At 58.5% G+C, this 12,016-nt stretch overlaps 1 protein-coding gene across 1 annotated transcript in view; it reads left to right on the forward strand.

Moving 5' to 3' along the window:
• Positions 1-216: 216 nt before the first annotated feature.
• Positions 217-12,016, forward strand: part of ONECUT3 (one cut homeobox 3) — a 19,633-nt gene continuing 7,833 nt past the window's right edge. The window contains exon 1 of the mRNA XM_035348109.1: positions 217-1,338. Within this exon, the coding sequence (XP_035204000.1) occupies positions 309-1,338 (1,030 nt within the window). The 5' untranslated portion in view covers positions 217-308. The remainder of the gene's footprint in view (positions 1,339-12,016) is intronic.

A 12,016-nucleotide genomic window follows, 5' to 3' on the forward strand; every position in this document is an offset into this window, starting at 1 on the left:
CGCAGCCCCCGCGCAGCGCAGCGCAGAGCCGGCAGCGCAGAGCCGGCAGCGCCCCGAGGCCGGGCTGGGGCGGCGCGGCATGCCGGCCTGAGCGCGGGGCGAGGGAGATCGATCCCCGCAGCGCGGAGTCTGAATTAATCCGGGCAGCCGGCGCGGGGAGGGGGGGGGGCGGTGGAGGAGGAGGAGGAGGAGGAGAAGGAGGAAGAGGAGGAGGAGGAGGAGGAGGAGGCGGCGGAGGCGGCGGCGGGGCTGGGGGAGGAAGGCAGCGAGCGAGCGGGCGAGGACAGCGGCAGAGCCCGGCGGCCACCATGGAGCTGGCGATGGAGAACCTGGGCAGCCTGCACGGCGTCCCGCACTCGCAGCCCGGCGAGCTGCTGAGCCCGGCGCACGGGCGGCAGGGCTCGCACCGCAACCTGGTGCCGCACGGCCGGCCCGCCATGGTGTCGGGCATGGCCTCCATCCTGGAGGGGGGCGACTACCGCGCCGAGCACAGCCTGGCCGCCCCGCTGCACCCCGCCATGAGCATGTCCTGCGAGTCGCCGTCCGGCATGAGCCTGAGCAGCACCTACACCACGCTGACCCCCCTGCAGCACCTGCCGCCCATCTCCACCGTGTCGGAGAAGTTCCACCACCCGCACCACCACCACCACCACCACCACCCGCACCAGCGCCTCGCCGGCAACGTGAGCGGCAGCTTCACCCTCATGCGCGACGAGCGGAGCCTCGCCTCCATGGGCAACCTCTACAGCCACTACCCCAAAGACATGCCGGCCATGGGGCAGCCCCTCTCGCCGCTCCCCAACGGGCTGGGCAGCCTGCACAATGCCCAGCAGCCGCTGGCTCCCTACGGCCCCGGCGGCCACTTGCCCAACGAGAAGATGCTCTCGCCCAACGGCTTCGACTCGCACGCCGCGATGCTGTCCCGGGGCGAGGAGCACCTGGCGAGGGGGCTGGCGGCCCCCAGCTCGGCCATGATGCCCCCGCTCAACGGGATGCACCCGCACGGCCACCCTCACGCCCAGCCCGGGGGCTCGCTCCTGGGCGAGCGGGAGCGCCAGGCCTCGGCCGCCGGCTCGCAGCCCGGAGCCTCCGGGCAGGTGGAGGAGATCAACACCAAGGAGGTGGCTCAGAGGATCACGGCCGAGCTGAAGCGCTACAGCATCCCGCAGGCGATCTTTGCGCAGAGGATCTTGTGCCGCTCGCAAGGGACCCTCTCGGACCTGCTGCGGAACCCCAAGCCCTGGAGTAAGCTCAAGTCGGGCCGGGAGACTTTCCGGAGGATGTGGAAATGGTTGCAGGAGCCGGAATTTCAGAGGATGTCGGCGCTCAGGCTCGCAGGTAGGGCACGGCGGGGGTGCGAGGGGACGGACACGCGTAGGGACCCCTCCAAGGAGCGCCCCGGGTAGCGGGGAGCCGGGTCGGGGACGGGACGGGGGTTACTGAGCCTTACGAAGACAAGGATGGAAATTCTCCTTATCGCAACCCTCCGCCCCGGGCCTGTTCCTGACAGCGGGAGACGGCAGGCGCTCGGAAGCGGCAGGAGCCGGGTGCTCCTGGCACTGTCCTCCGGTGGGCTTACTCTCCCCCTGGGGGTCGTTTCCCGTGCGGTCCCAACCGCTGCACCGGCCCCGTTCCCCCCCCCCCCCCCCCCCCCCCCCCCCCCCCGCTCCCCGAAGAGCCACCGGCGGGGCCGTGTCGCGCTTGGCACCGCCGCTGTGTCCCCGCAGCCCCGGCTGCCCTGCGGGCGGGCTCCAGTCCGGGCTCCGTTACCGAGGGCTCGCACCGGGGAAGCCGTGCTGCTGCGGGGGGAGGGGGGACAAGGGGAGGGGGGACGGCGAAAATCAGGGAGAGACATCCGGGGCTGCGCTCCTCTCCCCGGGGCACCGCAAGCGCTGCCCGCAGGAGAACCGCCCGGGGGGATCGGGGACTGCCCCGTGGAGGCACCGCGGGTGCGGAGCGCACGGAGGCTCCGCGCACCCCCCACCAGCCGGCGAGGCTCGTTCGGCCTCAACCCGGCGCTGGGCCGAGGGACGTGCATTTGCTGCAGGAAGAAACGAAAAAAAAATACACACACACATGTACAAAAAAATGCGTTTTCTGTGGTGCGGGGGCTCGGAGGGGTCACGGTGTCCGTGCGCGGACGAAAGGGCAGGAGAGCTGGAGGAGGTGTCAGAGCCCCCCCCGCCACCCTCCCGCATCCCCGCTCCTCCGCACCGGTCCCGACAGAACCGCTCCAGGGCTCCGCGGGGCCAGGCGGGGGTGGCCGGGGGCTGCCACCACCCGGGGATGGGGGAACATTGCGGAGATCGCAGCTCCCGGAGGGACCGGGCAGAGTCCGGCCCGCTGGGGGCTGTGCACGGCGAGGAGCCGGCCGTTATTTATGGTGGAGAGCAGCGTTCATATGTATTTAGTGTAATTCAGTTGCTCTTTAATTAGGGCAGGGTAGTGGCATCTTTTAGTTCCAGTCGATGCCCTATTGAAAAGCAGTTAATAGAATGCAAATTGTTCCTGGCTTTACAAGGTTCTGGTAAATAAAGATTTAAACACTGCCGCGATCGGCCGTTTAATGCCCCCGTTGTTCGGGCTAATTGAGCGGCGGGTGGCTGCCTCCTGGCTCGCCAAAATTTGAAATAATACCCGTGGTTGTGAGGGTGGACATGAATCCCCGGCTCGGGGAGGCTGCGGGAGCTCCGTGCCTCTCGGCCCGGCCCGGTGCGGCGAAGGCCGGGGGAGTCGGGTTCTGCCCCCGCTTCCATCGCTCCGGTCGTCCCCGAGCTGTCGGGGGAGATTTATTTTCCCTAAAATGGTTTTTAATTCTTTACGCCGCGTTTCCCTGGGTCCCAGAGGCGCTTTGCGCCAAGGGACGGTATTTCCGGAAATAGAAAATCCAAATTTCGTAGGGACGGGGGTTCAATTCCATGCTTTCTGCGAGGACAATAAAATACAACGCACCCCGCGAGGAACTCGCCTCTGCCAAACGCCGGCGACCCCGACTGGACCGGGCCGTGGCTCTCGCCCCACCGGCCGCCCCACGGAGGATCCCCCGGCCCGGCCTCCACGTAATCCCGGGCCTCCACGTAATCCCGGGCCTCCCCACAACCCCGGCCTCCCCGCGGCTCTCCCCGCTTTGTTCCCGGCTCCCGGCCCCGCTGCCGCCCCGCTGGGGCCCGGTTTCGTTTCGTTCCCCCCTACCCCCCCCACCCCTCGTAGCTCTTGCCCTCCGACGGGCGCTCCGGAAGGCCGGGCGGAGGCTCGAGAGGCGCGGGGCTCCCCGGGCTGGCTTTGTCCCGCCGGGAAACGAGGCCGGTGGAGGCCGCCAGGGGAGCGGGACCCCACGGCCGCCACCGACGTTCGTCGACGGCGCGGCCGCGGCTCGGCCCCACGCCCATGGAAAAGGCGCTTATAGGGGAGGGGGCGCGCCGGGAGCCAGCGATCCCCCCCCCCCCTCCCCCAGCCCGGCCGTTCCGGGACCGCGGCTCGATCCTGCTCGCTTCTTCCCACCCCGCCGGCGCTGGAAGGGCCGTAGGGCCGCGACTACCTCCCGGCAGCAGCCTGGCAGGGGCCGGCCTCGTCCCCCCGGTGCAAACAGAACGGGGGGGGGGGTGGGGGGTGTCCAACAGGGGGGCCCAGGCCATTCACCGTGTTCAGGAGCCCACCCGGTGTATTAGTCCGAGGCAGTAAATCGCGGATCGATAAACACGCCAGGCCCCTCGATATGGCAATTGCTGCTTTTCTCCTCTTTCCACTCCAATTCCCCCTCTCGCCGCCCCGTGCGCAGATGAACCATTAATTATTCAGCCGGGGCCCGGGCAGAGCCTCAGCGGGGATGGGGGTGGGAGGTAGGGGGCTGCGGCCCCCAACGGCCCCGCACCGCTCCCTCCGGTGCCGGGGGGGGCTGTGGCTCCGCTCCCCCCCGGGGGCTCCTTGAAATAGGGGTGCTCCAGGGGGAAGCATCTGGGCAGCAGCTGGCGGTGCCCGTCCCGTCCCCTCGGGCCATCCATCTCGGCCACCCGCTGTCACCGCCGCATTGTGTCCCCGTGTGTGTGTCCCCCCTCCCGGTCCAGATGCAGCTCTGCAAACTTCGTGACCCCCCCCCCCCACACACACACCCGTGATCCTCGGGGGGAGAAGGAGGCCCCACGGCTCCGTGCAAGGAAGTGGATCCGTTCTCGTGGGCTCAGCTGGGTCCCCGCATGTCCGCGGAGGGCAGTGGGAGTCCCCCCATCACGCGTCTCCGTGGGTGCTCTCCCATCCTCGCATGCTGACAGCCGGTGGGTGCCCTCCCACCCTGCGTGACCATGGGTGCCCTGTAGGAGCCCCCGCTCCTGCATACCCGCGGTGGACACCCCGTCCCCACCACGGGTTTATTCCTGCACGCAGGATTAGGGAATCCTCCCGTGGTTAGCACCTGGGAGAGCCAAGACCTCGTTGTGGCCCTTTAGCTCCCTGTCCATTTGTGCTAAACTTGGCCAGAAACCATCGGCCCGTGGTTTTCGCCTTGCCCCGCGGGAACGCAGGAACACGCGTGAAATTCATCAGCTCGCACCAGGGCTTTGAGCTGCGGCTGGGATTCGAGGCCAGCCGAGAGCAGCCGGGGTCGCCCGGCCCGGTGGCAGCGCGGTCCCGAGTGGGTCCCCGGCACGGCCCCTCCCGGCCCAAACGCCCCCGGTTGAGCTGCCCCGGGGGCGCCGGGACGGAACCGCCGCTCGCTGCGGGCCGTGAGCTTCGCTGAGCGCTGCCCGGACGCGTTTTCGTTTTCGTCTTTTGCTTCTACGTTTCTTTCCCTCTCCCTTTGCCATTTTTAAAATATATTTCTTGTCCCTTTATTTTTGTTTAATTCCCTTTTTCTTTTATCTTTTTTTTTTTTTCTTTTCTTTTCTTTTTTTTTTTTTTTTTTTTTTTTCTTTTCTTTTCTTTTCTTTTCTTTTCTTCCTACTTTCTCACCTGCTCTCCCTGACCGATTCTCCGTCCCTACCCGACCGGGTGTCGCTATTCCAAAAAACAAAAGCACCCCGACGAACGAAAACCCCGAAGGCAGCAGCGTGGGACTGGGCCGAAGCAAAGGGCCAGCATATGCCCGTGAGCTTTGGCAACGCCGATCATTAATGCCGCTAATTAATACCGCGAGCTAGCACTCCGAACCGCCAGCACAAAGGGACACGCTACGGAAAACCTGGGGGAACAGGGGAACATCGGCCGAGTTTTGTTTCAATTTCAGCTTCACTCCAACGACTTCGGCCCAACCGCGACGCCCCCGAGGCAGCGGCCCCGGGCGGGGAGCGCGGAGCCCTCCCCGAGGCGCGGGGGAGAGAAGCCCCCTGGCAGCGGGGCTCCTCCGTGGCACCGGAGCGATTTATTTCGCTGCTGTAAAGCGGGGGAAAACGGCTGTGAAGGGGTGCAGCCGGGGCCGCTCCGCACCTTCCAGCCCCCGCCATGGGCCGAACACCCGCTTATAAAAAAAAAAAGAAAAAAAAGGAGAAGAAGAAGAAGAAAAAAAAGAGGAAGAAAAAGAAGAAGAAAAAAAAAAAAAGAAGAAGAAGAAGAAGAGGAAGAGGAAGAAAAAGAAGAAAAAAGAAAAAAGAAAAAATGAAAGAAAAAAGAGAAGGAGAAGAAAAATAAGTAGAAGAAGAAAAAGGAGCAGAAGAAGAAGAAAAGAAAGAAGAAGAAAAAGAAAGAGGAAGAGAAAGAGACGAAGAAGAAGAAGAAAATTAAAATAAAATTTAAAAGAACAAGAACAAGAAAAAGAAAAAATATAAAAATAAAAGGAAAGAGGAAAAGAAAACGAAAGGAAAATAAAAGAAAGTAAGAAGGAGAAGAAATCCATTTCCCCCAGGGAAACCCCTCTTTTAGCGTTATTTATTCTTATTTTCACTTGGGAGGTCAGGCGCTAATAACAGCACCTTCCCTCCGCCGGCTCGGACCCGCCTGCCGGCACCAGCCGGGACCGGCGCCTCCAGCTCCGCGGGGGCGGCCGCTGCGCGCCTCACACCGCGCCCCGCATTCTGCCCCGCGTCCCGCATCCCGCACCCAGCCCCGCATCCCGCACCGCCCCGCACGGCGCCGCACCGCACCGCGCCCCGCACCGCGCCGCCTCCCTTATCAGCGCGCCGGGGCCGCCTCGCTCCGCCCGCAGCTATTTTTCTGTTTGCTCCTAATCTGCGCGTCAGAAGGGGCCAATAAACCTCCCGTCGGTTAAATATTAAATCTGCCTTCTCTCCCCTTCCCCACGAGGAAGTGTGCTCCCCGCTCCGCCGGGGGCAGCTGCGCACCCCGGACACCCCCCCAGCACCACCCCGCACCCCAACCCCAAAACCCCTCGGCCCCCCCGGGCTCCTCTCCGCCCTGCCCGGGGGGGGGGGGGGGGGGGGGGGGCAAAGCCGAGCCCAGGGCTTTGCGTGCAGCCACCTCTCGGCTGTCATTTTTTTGGGGGGTGCCCATTTGGGGTGGATTTTTGTTTTTTTTTCTGGGCGTACGACGCGGGGGCGTTTTTGTTTTTTTTTTTCCTCTGTCCTGTCAATCGCCACTGAAACCATAAGGGAGAGATAACAGAGAAGAGAAAACTCTCGCAGTGACCTTTGAATCAATTTGAAAAACCTCATTTAACTGATAAGTCTTGAAAGGCCCAGAACTAATTTGAAAATACATCTATTAAAATCTCATTGCCGCTGCCTGAGAGCTGCTGGGCAGGGTGTGCGAGGCAGACTTCCTGGGGTCGGGGGAGCCGGGAGAGCAGGTTTAAACCCTGGTCAACAAAGAGATTGCAGCGCTGCCTGCAAAATGATGGGGCTTAAACCAGGAGAGAAAATAAGAATATTAAAAGAGAATTCATCTTTCTTCCCCTGCTGGTGGGGAAAGGGGAGATTTACAGCATTTTCCTGCCATAACCAGGCGCAGAGTCTGGGATTGCAGACAGAATATTGGATTTTTTTTTTCCTCCAGAAAACAAATCCAATATTTTCTCATTCTGCTCAGTTGCAGGGCCGGGCAGCTTGCGCTGTGGAGAGGGGAGCTGTCACCTCCAGAGAGGCTGGGGCCACCGCGGGGGCTCTGCCACACACCCACCCTGGGGGCTTCTGTGCGGGTTCCTGAGCAAATACCACAATTGGGACAAAACGTGGGTCTGGGGCTTGTGGGACCTGGACGGGCCTGAGCAGCGGCAGATTTCTGGGCCGCTCAGTCCCTGAGCTGACAGGGTGGGAATCCCTCGAGCCACCACGCTGCTCCAAATGCTGCAAATCGCAGGCCTGAAGTTGCAGGCTTTTCGCCATCTCTGCTTGGTTTTTAAGCACCCGGTGAACAAAGCAGAGGAAGGGGAGGGATGGCTGGAGACGGGAGAAGGCCAGCAGCAGGGCCCAGGCTCCCTTCTCCTGCTCTAGGACTGTCCCTGTCCCCTCTGCACGTACTGGACATGGCACCTTGCCTCTGCCAGCAGCCCTGCAGCAATGCCTGGGTGTACAGGAACCAAAAATCCTGCACAGAACCCCCCCCCAACTCCCCCAGTCACCTCAGTCTCCCCGCACAAAGTCTTTGCACATCACCAGCGAGGCCATTGCCTTGCGACGAAAACAAAAAATTAAGAGGAAAATTTAAAAAATCCAACCAAAAGGGCTGGGGCTTTCCAGATCCCCACAAATTTGGGACACAACCTGTCCCTCCCATCCAGACTTTGGGGTGCAGTTTTGCGGTTGGCTGTTTTTCCCACAGGTGCCACAGCAGGAGCACCCCAGCCGGGTTCGGTATTTAGGGGAGAATTTTCCCTCCATGCTGCCTAATTCCCCGAGGATTTTCAGCACGCAGCCCTCCACCCTGGAGTGCTGTGGAAGGCTTTGATCCGTCCTAGCCAGAGCTCCACGCGCGGGCACGGCTCAGCCCCAGCTCCCTTTTCGGAGCTGAGCTGCCACGAGCGAGGTACGAGCCCATGGCTCAGCATCGAAATAAGGATGTTTGAATTCCGATCAATCCAGGATGTGCTTTTGGCTGTTGCTTTCTACCTGCACAGCATGAAAGGCAGCGGAGAGGGGATGGGGTCAGCCTCTGCCTTCAAACACTGCTCAAAAAGGGAGCAAAAAAAAAAATCCTCCTCTGGACCATCTGTCCGCAGCCGAAAGCAAAGCTGGGTGGGTGCAATCGGCAAACAGGCGACCGGCAAGCAGCACGGGGCTGCAGCGGGGCGGCCGGAGAGCAGCGAGCCGGCGGCACGTTTCAGCCGCCGCCGCCTGAGAGTGAATTTATTAATGGCTCCTCCGCACAGGACTGTGGCAATCGAGTGGCAAGATTTGCTGATTAAACGGAAATTCAAAATCTCGTTAATACCTCAAATGATATAGATCATCTCCAGCAAGATTTAAACCCAGGAAGGGGTGGACAGGCAAAATGGATGATGGATTTTAGAACATTTTGGGGGTTGTTAAGGAATAGCGAAACAAAAAGCAACCTGGATTGTCTTGTGTTGAAAGGAGGGGACACTGAATGTTTTAAAAAGATGGGGCTCCCGCTGAAATAAAGACTTTTTTAAAAAATATGTATGTATTAAAGAAAAACAAAAAATGCATATTTACACGGACACAATTAGGATTCCAGGAATTATATTGTTATCTATCTTAAGTTATATGTTTGGTTAGGGGTATGCACTATAGCTCTTTTAAGCACTGTGGCTTTTGGAGTGCAAGCGAGGTCCAGAAATAATTTAAAACTGATTCAGTGCAGTTCAATGCATTTTGCAGGCAGCAAAATTAAGGCCTGGAGTGGTTTGCTTGGCTCCGGTCAAGCAGCTGCAATGGGGCTGGCGATGCTGCACCGCAAGAGCACGTACAGTGACCTCCGTCCATGTCAGCTGCAATGGGCAAGACGTGGGCAGGGATGCTGCAGGGATGCTTCTGTTTCCCTTTCCCTGGCAGGTACCACTTTGTGTCCCACTCCTTGGGGATCAGTGCTTGTCCTTTCCTTCACCTTCTTGTCCCCCGGGTTTAGCTTAAAAGCTCTGCCCTGCAGGACCACGCTGCCCTGACCAAACCGTGCACTTATTTCCTCCAGCATCTCTTGTGTAGAATATGGTGTCCCTGTGAATTTGGGGTGGGGGGAATTGCTGACCTTGGGGAAGCAGGGGTGCCCCACTGATCCCCGCTCGGGAGCCTAAGGAGTGGCTTGAGCCTTCAGAAAGCACAAGGAGAGACCTGGACCCGCCATCCTGGCTTTGCTCTGAACCTCTATGGTCATCGCTCTTTATTTTCTCCACCCAAACGTGAGGCAAACATACACATACAGAAATCACCAAGACCCCCACCCTTTGGGGTCTTTGTGTCCCCTGGGGCTCAGTACAGTCCCACGGAAGATGGAGCCAGAAAATCCCCGCGCAGGAGAAACCAGCGCTGGCTGTGTGAGGGGCCTTGCCGGGCCTCGCCAGGGGTTCCTTGCTTGCAGATGAGCAAGAAGAAACATGAATGACAAAATATTGGGGGAGGAGGGAAGGAAGGAAAAGCAAATTGCAACATTTTCTGTTTCTTATGGCACAGGCAGGGCTAATCCCCTCTCGCTACGGGTGCTCCAAATGCAGCACTGCCAGGGGAGCACGGAGAGCAGGAACTGGGAGAAGCGGCCGCTTGGCCCCATCCAGGCAGGAGAACTGAGGTCTGGTATGGGTGTCAGCACAGGGAGCCCTAAAATCTGGGGCCAGAGGGCTTGGCTTCGGTCCTTGTACCCCACATGCAGTGCCACAATGTGGCCGAAGGGATGTGAGGGGTGGCTTTGCCATGGGTTGGCTCTTCAAGCATCCACACTTCCCTCCCGGCTCACCCCGTGCCTCAGTTTCCTCTCATGTACAGTGGAGACGACAACACTTTCACAGAGTATATCAAGTAAGTGGTGCTGGGTTACTAAAGCCGATGAACTCTGTGATGTTTTGTAAAAGGCCAGGTCTTTAAGCAGGAAGATAAGCTCCAGAGAGCGATGCCCCTTTGTGGGAAGTCATGCTACCCGTGGCTGATAAAGAGCAGGTAATGAGCAAACTCTCTCCATTAGGGATAAAATTGCAAATGTATTCGGAGCTGCTGACGGGTGATGGTATCAGGGGCTGACAGAGACATCAACGCGTCTGCTTCTGCAGCCGGCAAAGGCTGCTCCCATTACGGAGCTTTGAAGAGCACGAGCGACACCGGCGCACAGCCTGTCCCAGGGATGGGGACAGTGTGCTGCGCCAGCCCAGTGCCCACGGGCACACATCTTGGCCACGCTGGTGGCATGCATAATTTTTGTAGCAATCTGCCCGTACTCTTTATTTTGTACCATCTGTTATTTGGCCTGCACACAACATCCACACAGAGAAATTACAGCCCTTGATGCTGGGATTCAGGATGGATCTCCGTGGGGTTTGGTGCGCTGGTTGTTGGTGGATGGAGCAGTGGGATCAAGGGCAGCATCGGACCCAGTCTGGTTCTAAAAAGTAGTGGAGTTGGTGCTGTGGGAGTTTGTGCTTCTAGAACCTCTGGGATGGAGGGGTCTCCACCCAACCATCCCCCAAACTGCAAGGAGAAGGAGCAGCACGTTTGGCATCCTGCTGCTTTTCTTCCGAGTTACCCTCCTGCATGGGGAGAGAGATTCAAGATCTCAGTAAAAGGCCTCTGAAAATAGATCCACGGACCAATGCCTGTCTGAGAACTTTAGTTCTTTTGGGTGGGTGGGGGACAAATTTCACATTTTTGGTGACATTTCTGATGTGAAAGTGTCCACTGAGTTCTCCCATGGCTGCAATGCTCCAGCTCAGTGAAACCTGGGTGCCTCCACCAATTGTGGTCTGGATTCTGCTCCAGACACCTGCAATATCCCAATCCGAAGACAAATGCATCAACTCCAATGTTTTACTGGAACTCCGGGAAAATTTGTCTCTCCAAAGCCAGAGGTTTGCCGACACTGATGTTTGTGGGAGAGCTCTGTACAAGCACTGGTACTGATGTGCAAGGAGTGAGTCTGTGCCTGATTTGGGGCATTTTAGTAGCTTTCTGTCAGATGTTTATGTTTAGGGGCTTGCTTGTATCACATCTGCCTTGCAGCTGGTCAAGATTTTGGATGGTTCACAAATGGGGCAAAAAAATGCCAAGTCAAAAAATGCCAGTGTATGCTGTTTTCATCAGTTTGCTTGCACATAAAGAGAAAAAAGGGAAATGGAAAAAAGTCACCCAAAATCAGTACTCTCATTCAGAATAATGCTGATGTCAAAACGTCTTTCTTTAGCCTAAGAAAATTTGAAAGCGTCTCCAAAACCGAAACAACCTTTTCCACCCCAAACTGATCATTCCCAGCAATGCAGCTGGCTTCAAGGCTTTAAGAAAAAAAATGGGTGATTCTTTTTCCTTCTTTTCTTTTCTTTTTGGAGCCATCCCTGAATGAGGGGTGATGTGGGTGTGTGGGCAGGAAGGATGAGCGCTGTGCCCATGTGTGTGTACCCATACAAGACAGTTACTCGCAGATGGTGATTTCTGTGGGCTGGATCTTTTTCTCCATGCTTAGGACAGGAGCCGGGGCCGTTTCCAGCAGCCAGGATCTTTTTGAATTGTGTTTTCCATAGGCTTGTGCGTTCTCTTTGGAGATGTCTTTATCTCACACTGGTGCCTCCGGCAGTGCCAAGCATCAGCAATGGTCTGGGGGACCCTGTGGAATATAGTGTCCGTGCTGGGGCAACCTGGAGGGCAGGATCTGGCCCCAGCTACCACCCCCCTCTGCAGGAACCCCAGCTGTTCTTTAACCTGCCTCCATAAAAATGGGAGAAAGGACAGGAGGGAGAACGGTGGTGGAAAGCCAGTGAAAACAAAGAGCACCGCTGGGCTGCATGCAGCTGAGCCTTCAGTAGAGCCGCAACACCCACCAGTGATTGCTCTCCTTTCAGTCCTTTTCCTCTTCTTTTTCCTTTTATTCCTTTCCCTATTGCTTTTCCTTTCCCTATTGCTTTTCCTTTTCCTATTGCTTTTCCTATTGCTTTTCCTTTCCTTTCCTTTCCTTTCCTTTCCTTTCCTTTCCTTTCCTT

The sequence above is a fragment of the Oxyura jamaicensis genome, chromosome 28 (assembly GCF_011077185.1).
Source record: "Oxyura jamaicensis isolate SHBP4307 breed ruddy duck chromosome 28, BPBGC_Ojam_1.0, whole genome shotgun sequence".
In the NCBI taxonomy this organism is placed as follows: domain Eukaryota; kingdom Metazoa; phylum Chordata; class Aves; order Anseriformes; family Anatidae; genus Oxyura; species Oxyura jamaicensis.